This window comes from Lactuca virosa, chromosome 7, assembly GCF_052849685.1.
Source record: "Lactuca virosa cultivar CGN04683 chromosome 7, Lactuca_virosa_CGN04683_v6, whole genome shotgun sequence".
NCBI lineage: Eukaryota > Viridiplantae > Streptophyta > Magnoliopsida > Asterales > Asteraceae > Lactuca > Lactuca virosa.
In genome coordinates, this window is record NC_136432.1 from 240,394,563 (window position 1) to 240,416,626 (window position 22,064).

Sequence of the window (22,064 nt, forward strand, 5' to 3'; positions counted from 1 at the left end):
AAAACTACATTACTTCTTTATTTTCACATTTCATTCACATTGTGATCTTCTCACATAAACGGTAATGAAAATGATATTTTGGTAACGATAGTCATACTTGGGAAAAACACTCACGTTTACAAAAGAACAAACATACAAAACAGTCGAGTCTTGGTAGAAGGCTACTTTAGTAGAAAATATAGGATTTTCTAGGAAGTATACAAACATTTACATTCAAACACTTACAAATATTTACATTAAACATTTACAAACACTTTCACCAAACTTATACAAACAATGACACTAAAATACTTATGAACTCACCAGCTTTAATGCTGATCTACGCTTTCAAAATAACTTGTATTCTCAGGTCACCAGTAGACAGGTACCGATGACCAGGTTTTAAGAAGACGGAGCACGTTCAAGACTCGTCTTTTATTTTGATTCTTATTTTTGGTGTCTTTCAAACTATACAGAACACACTTGTATTAAAATTATATTATTAATGTAATGGATGATGTTGTTACTTGTTTTACTATTATGCATTGTTATGATACTGTACATGACGTCCTCTGCCCCCGAACGTTTCCACCGTTCTGGTTTGGGGGTGTGACAGATTGGTATCAGAGCATTATTTATAGTGAATTGAGTATATCAACCCATAAAAGATATACAACTATAAACACATCGGGATTAAAACACTCTGACCAAGAGTTAATACTTTTAAATAATAAAATATTTAACTAAAGTATTCATACAAGCATTCATACTAGGATCAGTGTCATACTAGAACAGAACAAAAGTATTGCGGTTGTTGGACAACACAATTAGGCTTGGGAAAATATGATCAGTTATGGGAGTGATATAGCCTGATCAACTATATATTTCCGAGAAGTGATTAGCATGTGCCTGGGAATGACTGTAGTGTTGCAGCAAGTCTAAAAACTTACCAACACTACTACAATGAGAACTTTAGAACAAAACATAAACATAAAATACTATAGGAGTATTTTGTGTTACTATAATTACTTATGTGCAAACTGAAAAGGTCTTTACTAGTATGTCAATAGTTGTTGAGTGGATACGCTAAGGTTATATGTGACTAGGGTGTCATAGACTTAGAATCTGTGATCTTTGCTTTACTTCCTGTTCCTTGTTTGGTTGTGGACTTAGAGTTAGGGTCACTTATTCGAAGGTCTATTCTATCTTGGTTACATATGATTGGTATGCACTACACAAATATTGGAGAAACTGGTAAGAATCATCTTATAATTATCTATAGCAGTACGTCTATTAACTATCTCTTTTACCCCTATTCTCGCGTAGATATCATGGCGGGATTTCATCCTCATGGAGATCCTTACTTTCCCTACCAAGGAAATGGTGGATGGCTCGATTCAGAGCTAGAAGAGAATCAGGCAATTCCTTTAGATGATGACTTCGCAGAGAACTTCCCGGAGGATTCTGACTCCGAGCCGGAAGTCAATGATCTACCCCTGGTAGCTCCAATCCCAAATCCTAACCCTCGTCTGGCTTTTCAAGGCCCGACGCCTCTGTGGGCGGAAAACTTGGAAACATGGAGTCAAGAGTAGGGTCAACCCATGCCATACAACGGAGACAAAAGCTTCTATAACCTGATCGAGGGAGGCTCAGCAGACAGAGTCCTGCCAATTCTGGTCCGCAGGGTTGCTCAAAATGAAGTGCAGGGTAGGACAACCATCAACCGAATCATGGAAGTTGATGCCAATGCGGGAATTAATACAGTCCGCATTCGCCGTCTTGAAGATGCTCGCGAGAGAGCTACGAGAGACAATGAGGCTCTGCTGCAAGAATTAGCTGCAACTCGGGCTGAAGTCATAGAGCTCCAAGCACGCCAAAGAGTATACGAGCGACACCTTCTTGATGTGGAGTGTCAGCTGGTTGATTTAAGGGTTCGTCCGAGGGGTGCCCGTCGCCAGTAGGAGATGCTCTGCTCATCCTTTCTTTTGATTAAAGGAATAGCCTTCTTATCTATGCTCTAAGTAGCACTTTTCCCTGTAATTTCCTGTTTATCTTAAGGCCTTGAACTTTCAGTCTATTAGGTCTTTATGCTCTAAGTAGCACTTTTCCCTGTAATTTCCTGTTTATCTTAAGGCCTTGAACTTTCAGTCTATTAGGTCTTTATGCTGTCAAAATTTTCTTATTCTGGTTTGATGTAAGACCTACTCCTAGGTCATTTTCCTGAACTTGTTACATCTTTAGTACCAGTATTATTGACAGATATCTAATCTCATGGGAAATCTTTATCCAATTGCTTTCATCTTTCTATTACTAGATATCTATTTCAATCATACTGTCATCTGTTTTGTTGGGCTATGGAGAGTTAGTCCATGATTCTCTCTCATTGTACTTACTATTGAATTCTTACTGGTATCTTCATCCTTGTGATCTTATAGCTACAAGATACCTCCACGTCGATCAGCGAGACGCACTACTTCGATAACTCCAAATCAAACACAACCACTTCCTCCACAATACAATCCAACAGCTATCCAAGCTGCAGTAAATGCGGCTGTTAAGGTAGCCCTAGCTCAATTCAACTCCTTTGGTACTAGCGGGAGTGGAACAAATGTGCATTCCACTCAAGGTGATGCTCCAGTACGCTCTAGAGAGTGCTCGTATAAGGACTTCACTAACTGCAAGCCACAGGACCTTCAACGGGACTGGCGAAATCATTGCCCTCTCGCAATGGTTCAAGAAAACAGAGTCGATCTTCGAGATCTGCTCCAGTTCGGAAGGGAGCAAAGTTAAATTTGTTGCATGCACCTTCGCGGACAGAGCCCTGACGTGGTGGAATAGCCATGTCAAGTCACTAACTCTAAAAAAGGCTAATGATATAGGCTGGGAAGCTCTGAAGGAGCTCATGATTGAGGAATACTGCCCGAGGGGTGAGGTTCAGAAACTTGAACAGGAACTCTGGAGCCTAACCATGAAGGGCTCCGACATAGTCTCCTACACTGCCAGATTCAGCGATCTGGTGGAACTATGTCCAGGAATGGTGCCTACTGAGGGAAAGAAGATAGAGAGGTATATATAGGGACTGGTGCCTCCATTTCAGGGGAATGTATTAGCTTCAAACCCCACTACCTTCGACAGTGCCAAGCGATTGGCACATCGGATCATTGATCATGGAGTCCGTGCCCCGACAACGACAACAACCTTGGCCATCCCAGAACCCTCCAAAGCCACTGACAACAAGCGGAAGTTCTGGGATAACAAGAAGAAGAACACGGCACAGAACGCTGCCAAAAAGCAACAGGTTGTAGCTGTTCATGCTGCAATAATACCTATTGCTACTGCGCCGATGAAGCAGCATGCTGGGAGCTTGACCAAGTGCAACAAGTGCAGCTTCCACCATAACGGACCCTGCCGGGAAATACAGTGCTCTAACTGCAACAGGAAAGTGATGGGTTTCGAGCAATACATCATTCCTATGGTGTACATGCAAACCCTAATACCTTTTGGATCTAGTTTGTCTAATGAACATGAAATTGAATATCCAAAGTTATAAACCCTAGATCTAATAAACTATAACTGAAATTTGGGTTTAGATCTTACCTTTGATTGTTATATAGCAATAACAATCAATCCTTGCTTTGATTGGCTTCAGAAAGCTTAGTGCCTCAAGTGTTGCACCTCTAATGGAGTCACAAACACCACTAAGCAATTTGGATGAAGAGGGAGGAGAAAGGAGAGGCACAAAACGGCTGGAAACCCTAATACAAGTGTTAGCCACGTTTTTGGTGCCCAAGGGTTCCTTATATACTTAGGCTATTAGGGTTATCCAACAAGGAAACCCTAATTTGACTGCTTAAGCCCTAAGCAGCCCATGGACCCCTTCTGGAACATGCCTTGGACGATTTCTAATGGGCTTCCCCATAAAATTCGTCCAACCTATTATTCCAAAGTGATCCATAGCCCAATTGCAATTATCCTATAATTACAATTCCAGTCCCCTAAGTTTAATTAATCTCTTTTAGTCACAAAATTAATTCTTAATTAATTCTTGACTAATATTAATTAAACAATATGATTTCTCCTTTAATATATTATTCTTATAATATATTAATAAATCATAATTAAACCTTTCTCTCCTTAATTCATCCTACATATTGCTATGGTGAAGGCAACCCAAAAGGACCATGCTCATAATCGGGTCAAGTACATACCAAAATAATTATGGACTTAGACACTAATCCAACAGTCTCCCACTTGGATAAGTCTAATAACTATTTTGCATAACTTCAGAACCTGATCAGCAATCGTAGCTTTCAAAATCCGCTGTCAACTCTGATCTTATCAGATACGCGTGTCCTTTAGATAAGGGATCATATATTCCTCCATTCTCAAGATATCGTATAGACACGAGACATGGATTTAAATCATTCTCTCTGTCTATGTATTGTTTCCCGACATCTGATTTATGACGACTGACAACAGACTACAATTGAACACATCAACTTAGTACCGGCTTGGCCAAGCGCTTAGGGTGTCATCACTAAATCATCGAGGGGCCCACAGATATCGCTTTTATCCCACTTTGGGTAAAAGGAATGGATAAACTTCGACTCAAATTCTTGCTTGCACCTACTAATCGAATCACACACAACAATAAATTTTATAACACCAAGTTACTGGTGCGTTTACTTATCATCAATGTGTAACCGACCATCAAATAACAACTCACACATCTCGGTTTCAAGAATATACAATGTTATCGTCTCACTAATCACCCGTGATAAATCCATGAAGTGATTCAAGTGAGCATGGGTTTAATCCAATACTTTAATCTTATCAAAGCACTCATGAACTCTACAGCAAAGTAGTGCTATGTCTAAACACTTTAGACAATCTACAGACAGATTCATGACAGTCTTCCTTCATACCTACTTCCAACGTATGACTGACTGTGGAGGTTTGAATAACCCAGTTATTCTGGAAGTCAAAACATGCAAAGTGAAACGCAATAATAATATTAATCCTATATGGCCCCAAAACTTTTGAGCGTAAATAAAAACACTTCTATTTAAACACCATATTGATTACTCATTATTCATTGCTTATTGTTTCAGAAAATCAACTTATTACTCGAATTATAACCACAATTGTCCCATGCTCCAAGCATGCGCACTTTGGTTTCCTATGATTCATACTTTGTGAAATAGATCAATTGAAAACTTTTCCAATGAAACTCATTTCACAATCCCCAATCCTTATTATTAGTATAAGAATACCAAATTCTTGCCACTTTTAGAATATGTCAGATTCTAACATTTTATGCAATGATTCTTTCGTAATGTCATAGCACAAAAGTCACCAAGACCCGGCTAATGAAATTACAAGGTATTCTATCGGAAATTGTTACAAGACAATTCCATAGACGTGAAGTCTCACATTCAAAGTACATTCCTTTGAACATCCTTCTCGCATAAAAGTTTCTAATCTAGACATATTTCTTAATATCCAACTACCATTAATGGAAACATTTCCATATTTGCCATATGACAACTCATTCTTAATAGAATCTTATCTATTCATAATAATGTCAATATGGTCCATCCAGTACTATACTTCTAACTATTCACAAGCGACTAATCCTCAGTGAACCTCAGATCATTCTTTGATAGTTGTTTAATTATTTTAGTCAAAACTAGTTCTAGACCTTTTCCCTCTTAATGCCCTAGACATTTGGAAAATTTTAGAATGGTCAAATATTATAGCATATGCAATCGATCCTATACCCGAAGCGTATTGGACACGATGCATAATGTCTCACATAAAGACGTGATACTTTATCATCCTTCTGCCATAATATTTTATGTGCCATGTTCCCACTATTCGAACTATGAAGAGGGATGCCGTAATCATAATCGAATTTTGAGAATGCACTATGTATCCTTGACTAAATTTATTAACATTTCTCGATCTAAGCTTTAGAATTTTGAAACAAAGTATAATATTCTCTCCCTTAATTATAGCAAAACAACTTTTCAACCCTTGCAACTTTGCAAGGTGAATCTTTGTTTTCTATAATTAATATTGCTAACTTGCAATACTTACCATAATAATCATGCTCCCACTAACATGATGATTATTTTCTTACCAGCATAACACTTATGCTCCCACTAGCTTTGACATGTATTCAGAAAACAATTGAACTTCCAGAAAACAATGCTTATTGAATTCCTTAAGTTCATATTTCTAATACCTAATGCTTTGATAAGCCTTTATCTAAGCTTTTTAAGCTCATACACCTTTGCCTCAGATAGCTCACATGTGTGTCTAGACAATTCAGAATTTATGTTACTAAGTCCCAAATGTTCAGACCAATTGCCAAATCTCACAATTCGAACTATGAAAAGGGATGCCGTAATCATAATCAAATTTGAGAATACAATTTTCACAATTGCTATCTTCTTAAAAACTCTCTTAGTGAAAGCATTTCCTCACAATCATTTTCGTGAAGGAGGGAAACCTTATGTCACTTAGACTTTATGGTGTATGTGTTCCTATCCATGTGAATTTGTCAAAACGAAGGTTTGCGACAAATCCAAAACCATATGGACTGAACTTGTTCAATCTTGATTTCTTGCCTCATGGTAACATGAGTGCCCATCATGTCTTCCAAACAACTCACCCCTACATATCAATGTACTTTTCATTGATCAAGGTGCTTTGTCTTTGTGCATTCAAATGAGAACTCATAGAACTCACATGCACATTTAACTCAACTGGAATGGTACAGAAACAAGATAACGTCAACACGATAGGTTATATACCTCAAGTCATGTGCTAGTGATGATCAATTAGGTTTATTCTTGATTTGTTCTTGAAACTTTTCAAGTCCATTAAGACTCCCATTGACTCCTTGACATATGAGGTTCTCTTGTCAAGAAACATTTCTTGACAAACAAATATTCAAGAGTTAGTGTAGCCTTTTAACACTTCACACAATTGGTCTTGGTTGGTCTTTGTCTTATCCAAGACATCACAACTAACCAATTTCAAATGTGCAAGAATAAGAAAACTTTTCCAAATTCCACATTTGACGAGTGTTATAAACCTACTTAAGACTTGTCACTCAAGTCACAATCTTGGAGTATGACTCTTAAGACTTGATATTGGAACGAAGTATGATTGACTTATTGATTTAACTATTTCCATAATTCTCGATTCCTCTTCTTAGACATGCAAATGCACTAAGACTCACTTAGAGGACCAATTGAGAAATAGTTCTTAATGATTAAGACCTATCATAAAACACAATAAAAGGTACTCTCCCTTCTTCTTAGAATAGAGAAACTTTTATCTTTCTGCCTACTCGATTCTTCTTATTCGTTCTGCTATTGATTGAAACTCTTTCGATCAACTCAGAATTATACTTAATCTTATAAGTATAACCATATTTACTAAACTTTAGTAAATCATGACAAATATCTTTATCACTCTTGTGGTGGACTTGATCAACGCACAACCTAGTGTACTCGATCTCCTAGTCCTTCTCTTGACACTTTGTCAAAGATTTACTCTAATTTACAAATATGAAGTTTCTCATTCATCACGCAACCAAGTTGTATGATTCCAAGTTTCTGTCCAATTGAAACTTGGGCGATGAGAATCTTCCCTTATTTGGCAAATTCTCGACATTTCCACAAATAACATAATTAAGAATCAAATCCATTATTGCTAATAATAGAAAAAATTAAACATCAATTTTTCATTCACACCATTGCAAGGATAAATAAATAAGACAAAATCAAAATTTATTTTATTGCGGAAAAATTTGTCCTTACAATGCAATTCAACTGAAAAGCTATGCTATTACATATTTCTAATCAATCTATCCTAGCTCTAGAGCAGCAGCTCAAAAATCTGATCTTCAAATCCATGCGATCGAAATCCATTTCTTCATGATCAGATTCAGCACACTTCTTCCTTAAGCTTCCTCTCTTTTCTTCGATCCTGCAAAACATCAAAATGTAATCTTATCACATCATGTATCAAGAATCAAAAAATAGGAACTTACAGAGTTAGATAATGGATTTTACCTGAAGTAGAGCCATATTCCTTGAATCTCCCATCTCTTAGATCTCTCAGGTAGTTTGGGCAGCTTCGTCTCCAATGCCCCTTCTCTAGGCAATAAAAGCAAATGGACTCCTTTGGCAGAGCACATGGGACAATCTCATGCTTAGTCCTTTCTGGACTTCCAATGTTGCTCGTGTCCATTGAAGTTTGGGAGTTTGATTCACCAGACAAATTTGCTGGACCAGCATGCCAAATCATTGCTGATTCAGCAGCTATAAGCAAATAGGTGAGATCAATGAGGGTCACGTCGTGGTCCATCATATGGTACTCTCTAACGAACTCACTATATGATTCAGGAAGCGACTGAAGAACCCAGTCAACAGCCAACATCTCTGAGATATCGACACCCATCATCCTTAACCTATCAATGTGTGACTTTATCTCCATGACGTGTGCACACACAGGTTTCCCATCTTCGTGTTTACTTGCCAATAGGGCTTGAGTGAGCTTGAACTTTTCAAGCCTTTGAACTTGTGGGTTAGGGAGAATAATTGGAGGAGGTGGAGGAAGTGAAGCATGACTCTCATTTCCTTGATCGTATCGTGGAACGTCATCTTCATTTGGAAAGCTTGTTCCAAGGGACTTGGGAAGACCATTGTAAGATTTAGACATCTTCAAAACGGGAGAAAATTCAAGTTAGTTGATAAGAATCCTTGATGTAACACCCAAAAGAAACATCAAGGCTAGGATCCAACACAATACTCTACAACCTAGAAGAGGGATGCCGTAATCTAGTTGCAGAATATTTGAAGGTAGGTAAATGACGATTTACCAATTTCCACCATGAAAAACGAAAAAGAAATTTAAGTTTTAAATGAATTGAAACCCCTAGATCTTTTGAGATTCATTGAACTTTTCAATGGCGTGTTTAATCTCGATTATGCCCTTCAGGTTTGCGACTGGGATGCCGAGGATCACAAACAAGGTGTGAATAACCGTGCGAATCACGTGGTGCACCCAATGTTACTATCACCTAATCAATGTGTCGGTTAGCCACACACGCTCCATTGATCTACGATAAACACTGAGCCACCCTTCGCCACCAATGTCAATCCCAAATTAGTGTGCCGGTTAACCACACACGCTCCACTAACGTTTGACAAGGGTACGAAGTGTAATTCCATGGATTAGCATACAATTTCACATTTTGCCTAAAGTAACTAGAATTTTGGGAATTTGTAACAACATGTAGTTACTTTGTACTTCATTATACTTATAATGGAAGGTTTCGTCCTATCCTACCCGTTTGGCTAACGACCCTCCACCAGTCAAGAGTGCGGTGGGTAAGAGTGGATACCTATTCAATCGCCATTTTATAGGCAATTTCCTTAAACACCCCTTATAGACCAGCTTCGTGAATGAGGCCTACTAACGGTAAGACTGACTGTTTACTCATACATATATAATATTAGACTTTTAATGTCATATATACATAGTATAGGGTGTATTTTAAACTTTTAAAATACTAGATGGTCTAATTTAATTAATTATACTTTTAATTTAATTAAATGTAAACCAAAAACTTTATGGATTTATTAACTCTCTTTTAATTATACACTTTAATTAATTAACAAAACCATAAGGGTGTAATTTGAACTTTTTCAAAATACGAGGGTTCTAGAATTTAACATTTCAAAATTAAACTTTTAATCAACTTTTAAATTCCAAAACTTGAGGGCAAGTTTTTGAAACTTTTCAAAACATTTGGGATTAGAATTTAAATATTTCAAAATTAACTTTTAATCAAAAATTTAAATTCCAAAACTTGAGGGCAAGTTTTGAAACTTTTCAAAACATTAGGGTTTAACTATTCAAATTTCAAAAACAAAACTTTTTAGTTCAAATTTAAATTATAAAACCTAAAGGGGAAAATTGAAACTTTTTCACAAGATAATCCAAATCTAAATTACAAATAATCAATCTTTATCTAATAAAACAAAAGATTATCTAAATTTTGACAATTATCTTCTATTTTGGCAAGGATAATCTCCAAATATTGATAAAAATCGGATTTTATTAATAAAAAACGTTTTAGGCAATTATACATAGCCAAAACAGGTCAAAATCCCGAAATCTGCTCCATCTGCGACTCTGACTCGTCGAGTCTAGCTTGGACTCGACGAGTTCACTATGGACTCGGCGAGTTCAGCCATGGACTCGGCGATTCCAGCCCCCATAAACCAAAAAAAATCGATTTTAAGCATGAATAATCAACTATAGCATCAAATACATCAAACAAACAGTCCTAGGCTCTGATACCACTGATGGGTTTCGAGCAATACATCATTCCTATGGTGTACATGCAAACCCTAATAGCTTTTGGATCTAGTTTGTGTCATGAACATGCAATTGAATATCCAAAGCTATAAACCCTAGATCTAATAAACTATAACTAAAATTTGGGTTTAGATCTTACCTTTGATTGTTATATAGCAATAACAATCAATCCTTGCTTTGATTGGCTTCAGAAAGCTTAGTGCCTCAAGTGTTGCACCTCTAATGGAGTCACAAACACCACTAAGCAATTTGGATGAAGAGGGAGGAGAGAGGAGAGGCACAAAACGGCTGGAAACCCTAATCCAAGTGTTAGCCACGTTTTTGGTGCCCAAGGGTTCCTTATATACTTAGGCTATTAGGGTTATCCAACAAGGAAACCCTAATTTGACTGCTTAAGCCCTAAGCAGCCCATGGACCCCTTCTGGAACATGCCTTGGACGATTTCTAATGGGCTTCCCCATAGAATTCGTCCAACCTATTATTCCAAGGTGATCCATAGCCCAATTGCAATTATCCTATAATTACAATTCCAGTCCCCTAAGTTTAATTAATCTCTTTTAGTCACAAAATTAATTCTTAATTAATTCTTGACTAATATTAATTAAACAATATGATTTCTCCTTTAATATATTATTCTTATAATATATTAATAAATCATAATTAAACCTTTCTCTCCTTAATTCATCCTATATATTGCTATGGTGAAGGCAACCCAAAAGGACCATGCTCATAATCGGGTCAAGTACATACCAAAATAGTTATGGACTTAGACACTAATCCAACAGAAATGACACACTACCCGATTCTGCAAGGCTCCGAAGAGGCCAATCACCCAGGTCCCCGACGTTGGTGTGGGCCAGGCTTGCTACGGATGTGGCGAGGTGGGCCACTACAAGAGAAACTTCCGGAAGGCAGGAAACGCGGGCGGAGTGGGAAGAGTTTTGGCTATAGGTTACGAGGAAGCAGTAGCCGACCCTACAGTGGTAACTAGTACGTTTCTCCTCGATAACTCTTACGCATGCATACTGTTTGATAGTGGAGCGGAGAGGAGTTTTGTGAACCAGAAATTTGCTCACTTACTTAAACAAAAACCACGTGCACTTAAAGAACCGTTCACTGTAGAAATGGCTAATGGAAAGACAGAGATCACTAGCTGCATATACATAGGATGTACACTAACTATAGATAGCCATTCATTTCCAATCGACCTCATTCCGGTCTCAATTAAAAGTTTCGACGTCATTATCGGCATGGATTGGTTGAGTTCTCATCGTGCCGACATCATGTGTTATGAGAAAGTCGTTCGTCTAAATCTACCGTCTAACGAAACCCTAGTGATCTACGGCGAAAAACCAGGCACGAACCTTCGTATCATCTCGAGCATACAAGCCCAGAAGTACTTACAAAAGGAATGTCATGCATTCCTGGCTCATGTTGTCGATATGAGCCAAGAGATGAAAGACATAAAGAACATCCCAGAAGTACGCGACTTTCCCGACATCTTTCCAGAAGAATTACCAGAATTACCTCCACAATGTCAAGTCGAGTTCAGGATCGACTTAGTTCCAGGGGCTACCCCAGTAGCCAAATCGCCCAATCGTCTAGCACCAGCTGAGATGCAGGAGCTATCTGGTCAACTTAACGAACTGCTCAGCAAGGGCTTTATTAGGCCAAGCTTCTCACCCTGGGGAGCACCGATCTTGTTCATCAAGAAGAAAGACGGATCGTTCCGTATGTGCATCGACTACCGGGAACTAAACAAACTGATCGTCAAGAATCGTTACCTTCTACCTCGCATAGACGACTTGTTCGACCAACTGCAAGGGGCGAATTATTTTTCAAAGATAGACCTGAGATCCGGGTATCACAATTTACGAGTGTTAGAGGAGGATGTTCCGAAGACAGCCTTCCGAACTCGTTATGGACACTACGAGTTTGTAGTGATGCTGTTCGGATTGACCAATGCGCCCACAGTATTCATGGACTTAATGAATAGGGTGTGCCGTCTTTACTTGGATCAGTTCGTCATTGTATTCATCGATGACATACTTATCTACTCTCGTAGTAAGGAGGAGCATAGTCAACATCTGCGTCAGGTCTTAGAAACACTGCGATTAGAGAAACTTTATGTGAAGTTATCTAAATGCGAATTTTGGATTCGAAGAGTCAAATTCTTGGGTCACGTGGTTAGCGAAAAGGGAATTCACATGGACCCTTCCAAAATAAAGGCCATTGAGAACTGGTCAGCACTGAAGACGCCTACAGAAATTCGTTAATTTCTAGGCCTCGCTGGCTACTATCGCAGGTTCATTCAAAACTTCTCTCGGATTGCGAAACCGCTTACAACATTGACCCAGAAGAGCGTGGCCTTTGACAGGAAGAGAAACAAGAAAAGGTGTTCCAAACGCTAAAGCGAGCCTTATGCAGCGCACCGATACTATCCCTCCCCGAAGGGATAGAAGACTTCGTGGTTTATTGCGATGCATCCAACCAAGGGCTTGGTTGTGTTCTGATACAACGAGGTAAGGTCATCGCCTATGCCTCAAGACAGCTAAAGACACACGAAGTCAACTACACCACATATGATTTTGAGTTAGGAGCAGTGGTATTTGCTCTGAAGATCTGGAGACACTACCTATATGATACGAAAAGCACTATCTTTACATACCACAAAAGCCTTCAACATATATTCGACCAGAAGGAACTCAACATGAGGCAACGACGGTGGGTCGAGCTACTCAGTGATTACGAATGTGAAGTTCGTTATTATCCCGGTAAAGCCAACGTAGTAGCTGACGCCCTAAGTCGGAAAGAATACTCTGGTCGTAGAGTCAAATCATTGACTATGACTATCCATTCATATCTGTCCACACAAATAAAGGAGGCTCAGCGGGAAGCCTTGAAACCTGAAAATATGGTGGGTGAATCCCTGAGAGGGATGGATAAAAACTTGGAAGTGAAGGGTGGCGGAGCCTTATATCTCATGGATCGGATATGGACACCGAGGCACGGTGGTTTCAGAGACTTGGTCATGACCGAAGCGCATAACACTCGATATTCCGTCCACCCAGGTTCAGATAAAATGTATCTAGATCTTAAAAAGTTATACTGGTGCCCTAACATGAAAGCAGAGATTGCTACCTTCGTGAACAAGTGTCTTACTTGCGCCAAGGTTAAGGTCGAATACCAGAAACACTCAGGTTTACTTCAACAACCAGAGATACCTGAATGGAAGTGGGAGCGGATTAAGATGGACTTCATAACCAAGTTGCCCAAGACATCAGGTGGTCTCGATACCATTTGGGTGATCGTAGACAGGTTAACAAAGTCCGCACACTTCCTGCCTATCAAAGAGACTGACAAGATGGAGAGGCTAACAAGAACCTAAATTAGGGAGATTGTACGACTGCATGGTGTTCCCATATCCATTATCTCTGATAAAGATAGAATATTCACTTCAAGGTTTTGGCAGTCGCTACAAAGTTCCCTGGGAACTAGGCTGGACATGAGTACAACCTACCATCCGCAAACCGACGGACAAAGTGAGAGGACTATTCAAACTTTGGAAGATATGTTGCGATCCTGTGTGATAGACTTTGGGAAGGCATGGGATACTCATTTACTCCTTGTCGAGTTCTCCTACAATAACAGTTATCACACGAGCATAAAGGCTGCTCCATTTGAAGCCCTCTCTGGCCGAAAGTGCAGATCCCCTCTGTGCTGGGCTGAGGTGGGTGACACACAGTTAGATAAAGGATGAGTTCCTGACCGCACTCTCACAGGTTCGGAAATCATTCGGGAAACGACAGAGAAGATAGTTCAGATTCGTGAACGATTGAATGCCTCTAGAGACCGACAGAAAAGCTACGCAGACAAGAGAAGGAAACCTTTGGAATTCCAGGTTGGCGACCGTGTTCTATTGAAGGTCTCACCCTGGAAGGGCTTGATATGCTTCGGAAAGCGTGGAAAGCTAAATCTAAGATACGTAGGGCCTTCCGAGATTCTTGCTAGAATCGTCCATGTAGCTTACAAACTCAAACTACCTCACGAGCTTAGTAACGTACACCCTACTTTCCACATTCCGAACTTGAAAAAGTGTCTGTCCGACGAGACTCTTGTAATACCACTCGATGAGATCGAGATCAATGAGAGCCTCAACTTCGTGGAAGAACCAGTAGAGATCATGGACCGAGAGGTCAAGCAAACGAAGAAAAGTCGTATCCTGATAGTGAAGGTTCGCTGGAATGCCAAGCGAGGACCTGAATTCACTTGGGAGCGCGAAGATCAAATGAAACTAAAATATCCTCATATTTTTACTTAGTTATTTGTAATTGCTTAAACTCTAATTCTGGGACGAAATTCTCTCTAATGGGGGGATGATGTGACAACCCGAAATTTCTATCTTGTAAAGCCATTCAATTCAATCAAAAGTCAGACTTGTTTCTGCTATCTTCTAGCATTGTTAAGGGCCTGTTTGAGTGTTCTAAGCCTAGTACATTCAAGGTTTAAGTGTTAGGAAGTATCTACTAGAGTTCTTTGTGCTACATTCAAGCCGGAAAACTCCATTACTTGGAGTTTACGGCCGTAAACTAGAGATTACGGTCGTAATCTCTTCTTTGGCCGTGAACTCCACCCTTAAGGGTGATATTCCTTCACTTTTCATCACTTTTCACACTTCCAAGTCAAGAACACTCATTTTCTCTCTCAAGTATCATCAAGAACGCTTCTATTTCTCGTCAAAATTGTAAGTGGTTCTTTCGTATTAGTTGATATCCTTCTTAATCTAGTACAACCCCTTGATTTCATCCGTGAATTCATCTCTTTAGGTTAGATCTTCAAGAACACCAAGAACACACACTAGTTCTTTGGACCGTATTCACCTCTTTTAGCTTCCAAATCGTAAGTATCATTTCCTATACTTGATATTCATTAGAAGTTCTTGATTAACATCTTAAAATCAACCATTTCATCAAGAACATCAAGAGTTTACGACCATTGATTCTCCCTTGGCTGTAAACCCTTGCATGGCCATGAACTTATTCAAGTCTTGGCCGTAAACTCAAGCCATTTCATGTGTTGGCCGTGAACATTTTGGGTCGTGAACACCCATGGCCGTAAACACACCCTTGTGTGTGTCCGTAAACACCTTAAGTGCAATCATGTGTGATTGTAACACTTCATTCCAAGTGTTTCCTAGTCCCTAAGGTTGTTCCCTATCAAGATTAGTTGTTATATACACTAATTATATCCATATATGTGTCATTATATGCTTATTAGGATCTGTTTGTGCTCGGGACTTCACCTGACACTTAGCATCCTATATCGATCTTACATTCGAATCACTCACTACAGGTGAGTTCATACCCCTAACTTACCTTTTAAATGATTTTAAATGCTTTTATGGGGGGGGGGGATACAAGTAAAAAACATTATATTTATAGTATCAATCACATGTGATTAATAACTATCAAACAAGTGGATTCCTTATATTTCAAAATTGTGTTATCAAACAAACTGCTTCAAATCGTTTTATAAACTCTTTTATATGTTAAAATCTTTATCATTTTCCAAAACTCTTTTTAAACTTATATATTGTCACAATCATGTCTATATAGATATAGTTATATAAATAAGGTTGAAAGGGCTTAGGACTGAGAACTCGCCTTATTTCCTGTTCCTTGTTGGTTGTGGACTTAGGGTACCGGTTGTTTGTTCGAGTGTCGTTTGAATCTTAGTTATTTATTATGTATATGTGTATAGATATAAAAGTTCTTACATCAGTTCAATACCTTTGGTTAGCAAAGGTGTACAAGCATGATTCAGTCATACAAACAACATCACTAGTAAACTATAATAGGTATAGTTTAGAGGATTACTACACACTATTTCTAGAACAATGAAACATACAAGAGTCAGTTCATACATGAGTCAGTTCAAACATACTATAATGAGAAACAGAGAGAACATGCTATACACTAGAACAGAGAGAACATACTATACACCAGAGAACATACTATACACTAGAACAGAGAGAACATACTACACTAATACAATAATAAAGATAACATTAATGTAAGCCACTACTTCATGGCACAACAATATACTGTTGTGTCACGTTTTGTAGCCAGAGTCTCATGGAAGGAGAGCGTTAATTTGTGTATAGATCTATACGGGATTGACTCCTACACCTTGCTGCTAGCTACAGTGGGACTTGCAGGTCTACGGGTGACGAATGTCATACCATTTCGACGTCTCCGAACGTCGTGTTTTACTAGTCAATCGAGTATGGTTACAATCTTATCACATTTTACCTTAATTAAACAAACTAGTTTAAGGTAGTTAGTACATTGGTAGTTACTTATATATAAAACTACAGTACTTCTTTATTTTCCCATTTCATTCACATTGTGATCTTCTCACATAAACGGTAATGAAAACGATATTTTGGTAACGATAGTCATACTTGGGAAAAACACTCAAATTTACAAAAGAACAAACATACAAAACAGTCGAGTCTTGGTAGAAGGCTACTTTAGTAGAAAATATAGAATTTTCTAGGAAGTATTCAAACATTTACATTCAAACACTTACAAACATTTACATTAAACATTTACAAACACTTTCATCAAACTTATACAAACAATGACACTAAAATACTTATGAACTCACCAGCTTTAATGCTGATCTACGCTTTCAAAATAACTTGTATTCTCAGGTCACCAGTAGACAGGCACCGATGACCAGGTTTTAAGAAGACGGAGCACGTTCAAGACTCGTCTTTTATTTTGATTCTTATTTTTGGTGTCTTTCAAACTATACACAACACACTTGTATTAAAATTATATTATTAATGTAATGGATGATGTTGTTGCTTTTTTTACTATTATGCATTGTTATGATACTATACATGACGTCCTCCGCCCCCAAACGTTTCCGTCGTTGTGGTTTCGGGGTGTGACTGACATGAGCGCTTACCAGTGCTAACGATCGATTACCAGTCAGCCCTAAGATCGCCCATCCTCTGAAATCTTGAAGAGTACTCTTGAAATCTGGTCCAGTCTGATGCCTCAATCCTCCTTCCATGATACTATACCACTCCTTGAGTTCCCATGCTGGCGACTAGAAACCTTAAACTTTACTCTGGATGACGAATCCTCGCAGAACCACTGACCTTTAATCAAACGCGACCCATGCGAAAAATACAATTCCCTTGGAACATCCAATGGTCAAACAACCCATGCGACTAACACTCGATCCTTCTGCTACCACTCCTCTCCTAGTGACGGTAGTGCTGGAATCCAGAAGCTCTCCCATATGCCTCCACCGCTCATACCAGAACAGATGATGAAATCACTATATCCCATCGATACAGGTGGACTAGGTCGATGAAGCAAACCACAGGCCTTCCACATAATACCCCTGACCGATTTCTATTACGAACCGAGAGAACACTAAACACCTTGATCTAGCCAAAGGGAAATGACATTTCTCTAACTACTAGTAATTCACGGTATGCAATTCGCATATGAAATTTCTTAAAAATATAATCCAAACACAAGCAGGATACACTTACTCAAATCCGATGCAAGAAAACAACCACAAAAAACGGATAGAACTGATAAGAGAAAAAGGTACATACCCGCAATGTCGCCTATTGTAATCCTGATTTCTCCTGCATGTCACTGAAAAGTACGAATCCTCTTTGCTGGGGCTCCTGCTCTACCCTCTCGTTCTTCAGTGATCCTCAAGGTGTCTGGGGCAGGCGTGCTCACTAATCCTCCCCTCGTTGTCGGACAGTTGGCCTTCTAGTGACCCACCCGATTGCAGTGAAAGCATAATGGGCTTGTCCCCTGAGGACAATCCCTACTGACGTGACCAACCCTGCCACACTTGTAGCAGCCCAAACCCTTGGAGCGACACACTCCCATGTGTACCTTACCGCATGTGCTGCACTGACTCCGACCCTGTTGGCCTTTCACCCGATGATCAGAAGTCTTGGGTCTCTTCTCTGGGCCCTCTACTATATGCACTTGCCATGACCCTCTCTTCCCAATGTGCTCCAAATCGATCTCGCACCCTCAGACTCTGGAAGTCATATCCTTCAAGGTCTGACACCTTGTCATGCTCACTAACTCACTTGCTAACGGATGAACTGCAACAGCTGGAACATCCTCTGCCCCAAACCAGGTCACAAACTCCTCCCAATACTTTTTATCCAATTCAGAAAGCATAACAAATCGCGCAATCAATTCCCTGCAGCTCCTTGCCGCCCGATACAAGACATCCAAGGCGAACCAAACCTTGGCTCCTACAGGGCAGGGACTAGTGCGGAAAACACCTTCCATCTCCTCAATCCAATGAGAACTCAAAATCTTGGCATTCCTTCCCTCAACTGGCTCACCACCTGAGCCGAGACCTAATCCTGAACCAGAATCGCCTCCCTGAGTGCTCATCTCCAAACTGGAAAACCACAGATCAAAACATACTCAATGATTCTCCTGCCCGAAGCTTCTCAGATTCTCCAAGAATCTCACCGATTCGAGTATAGATCATGCGCTTTTAATAGTATGGGCCCAATACTACCTTCCACACCTATCCATACTTTCCTCAGCAATCCTCCCAAATCCTCCAAGTCACTTCCTCAACTGATGCACCCAAGTCTCACTAAACTTCACTACTAACCCACTGAAGCATATCCTAGGATTTCCTAGGTTCCCAAGCCCACCTAGTCCTCAACTGCTAAAAGATTCCCAGCAATGTCAACTAGCTACCTTATGAATATAGCCACATGCAACAGAGATTAGATAATCCTTCGAGTAAAAGACTCAATCCTAGAACGGTTAGACTCAGACAAGAGCTGTGTAATAGGGACAAGTCCATCACTCTAAGATTACCCGGCCTGTGCCACATGTGACTTAGCATATTCACTTAGTAGCTAGCTCACATTGCTAAGAGTCCCACAAAGCACAAAGCAAGCAACATTCAGACAATGGAAATTCTAACCAACATACTCCAATCAGACCATTCTATCCTCTTATCAGGAATCTATACTGGCATGAGATTCTAAGGCTCATGTAATCAGGTATAAACTAAACAGGCCATCCTATCACTAACTGATCCGTACTAGAACGCATGTCTACAAGCACATACAATAGGCATATAAGGCATCCTTCCTAGATCCTTAGCCCTAATCTAGCATGTAGTTCCCATACTCATACAGTAGGCATATAAGGCATCCTTCCTAGATCCTTAGCCCTAATCTAGCATAAAGTGCTCATAATCATATCATATATCATAACAACATATATGGGTATATTGGAGAAAAATTACTTGAGCTCGGACGATTGCACGCATCACACTCCTTGTTCTTTCTCAAAAACCTTAATTTTTAATTTTAGAAAAATTATTTTCTTGTAAAAATCTTTCAAACCCTCGATTTGAGTCTAGACACCCCCGAAGGTGTGTCCGAATCCCTCAAACCAAGGCTCTGATACCAACTTGTAACATCCCAAAATCCAAGACCAAAAATTTCATTTTGAATTTAATAATTCATAAAACAGATTATTGAAAACATCATTAAGTTATATCATATCATAAAAACCCATAAGTCATATGTCTCAAAAACATGTCATAAGATAATAATGTCAGAGTATAAATCCCAAGAACATCATAGTGCGGAAAATCATGGTGTGATGCGCTGCAGTCATGCCGACTCCTTTCCCTCCGAAGAAGAAGTACCTGAAACCAAAACTGTAAACCGTAAGCACGAAGCTTAGTGAGTTACCCCATCATACCACATAAACACATACTGTCAGGCATATCTGGGTGCCCGCCCTACCCTGCTGAGCATACTTGGGTGCTCAACCTACCCATGTTAGGAATACCGGGGTGCCCAACCTACCCCTGTCAGACATACCGGGGTGTCCGACCTACCCATGTCAGGCATATCTGGGTGCCCGACCTACCCTTCGGTTTATCTCAACCGGTTATGGGGACTATTTCACCCCTACCACTACCACATAATAACATATCATGAACATACTTCTAGGCATATATTGGTACTGTCTACCCCTTCGGTCTCTTTCAACCGGTAACCGGGGACTATTGCACCCCTCCTACCACTATCACATAATATCATAGTATCCTAGCACATAAAGCATAACAGATAGTGACATACCAGACAATTATCATGAAGACAATCATCCCTACTATAAACACCTACTAGTGGGCATGCATTAGTGCCTTAAACCCACTTCTACTGGAAGGTAACTCACCTCGCAAAGCTGAATCTCACGGATAATCCCCTGGCTGCTAGCTGGCAAATTCCCGAACTGCTGATCCTTCGGCTCCCCGAGCTGTCAGTCATCATATAAACTAATTAAGTTCGGGACTCTCTTAACTTAACCATAAGGCCTCACTGGGCAAAAAAACCATTCTACCCCTCACATACTCTTGTCTAAAGATGGACTATACTCAACCCTTGGCCTAAAAAGGTAACACTCTTACAAGGCCCAATATATGGCCTAATTTCCAATTGGGCCCAATTCCTTTCACATGGGCCTTAGCCAAAGGCCCACTAATGCTTCTCTAGTCCAACTGTTCAGTTCCAGATGGCCCACTAAGGGCCAAGGTAGCAAAGTCCAAACAATGGTCCAAACCGAGGCCCACTAGCTTAAAACCCACTCTGACTGAGTACGTGGTGCATACTCAACTATACGCAGGGCGTACTGGGCTCGTGACATGTACGATGTGCGTACCAACTTGTACGCCCAACGTACTCCCTTGTTAAGCTCTTTTTGCTATTAAGCACTTAATGCTTACAGTCAATGGTCCAAATCACAGATCTGAGTTCCTCTTAATGTATAAATCAATAAAGTCACGGACTTGGTGACTTTGCATGTCCCACATAAGCTTAAACTCCAAAAATGGTAATCTACTTCCATGAAAATGGTCTTAACTCTTGCATGAACCCATTAAGACCTTAAAGATGACAACTTTCTGTCTTAGGGACTCATTTAGCACTGAGAGTGGCAACTCTATGCCTAGGAATCGGATTTGAACCATAAAGCTCCATCCTTGGGACCAAAAAGGTCTAAAAACCTCAACATAATAGATCTAAGCATGCAAGAGGCAAGTTCAAGACTTTATACCTTAAGATGGTCTGAAATGAAGCAACAATCTCGGATCTACAACTTCTTCTTTGAACCACCACCTTTCTTTGCTCTTCACTTGCTTGGAAAATGGATCAACAACACCAAAAGGCTCTCTAATTGCCTTCTAAGCTCCAAGAACACTCAAATAAGGATTAGGGTTTCGTGGTGGCTGTCTAAGGGTGAGAGGGAGGCTGATATCTAGGGAATTATATTCTTTATATATGTTGGTTCAAAAATATTGGTTTATACTTTACTTTTCTAGGCTTTAATATTTTACAGTCCATGTAGTGTTTGCGGCTGGGTGTGTTCATGGCCAGGTGGTGTTCACGGCCGTGAACCTGTTCACGGCTGGTTGTTCCATATAAATAGATGTTAGGTGGGTGAGGAGTGTACGACTAGAAAAGGAGAGCATATTGTAGAGAGAGAAAGTTAGAGAGAAGAAGAGTGTGTGTGAGAGAATCTTATGTGTTGGAGCATCAATATTATTGAATACATCATAGATTCATCATCTTCTTCTTCTCCTTCTTCTCT

At 39.7% G+C, this 22,064-nt stretch overlaps 1 protein-coding gene across 1 annotated transcript in view; it reads left to right on the plus strand.

Annotated features, from left to right (window-relative positions):
• The first annotated feature begins 1,310 nt into the window (after positions 1 to 1,310).
• The window catches only part of LOC145127662 (uncharacterized), a 69,097-nt gene continuing 48,343 nt past the window's right edge, over positions 1,311 to 22,064 (plus strand). The window contains exon 1 of the mRNA XM_079062815.1: positions 1,311 to 1,397. Coding sequence (XP_078918941.1) covers positions 1,311 to 1,397 — 87 coding nt within the window. The remainder of the gene's footprint in view (positions 1,398 to 22,064) is intronic.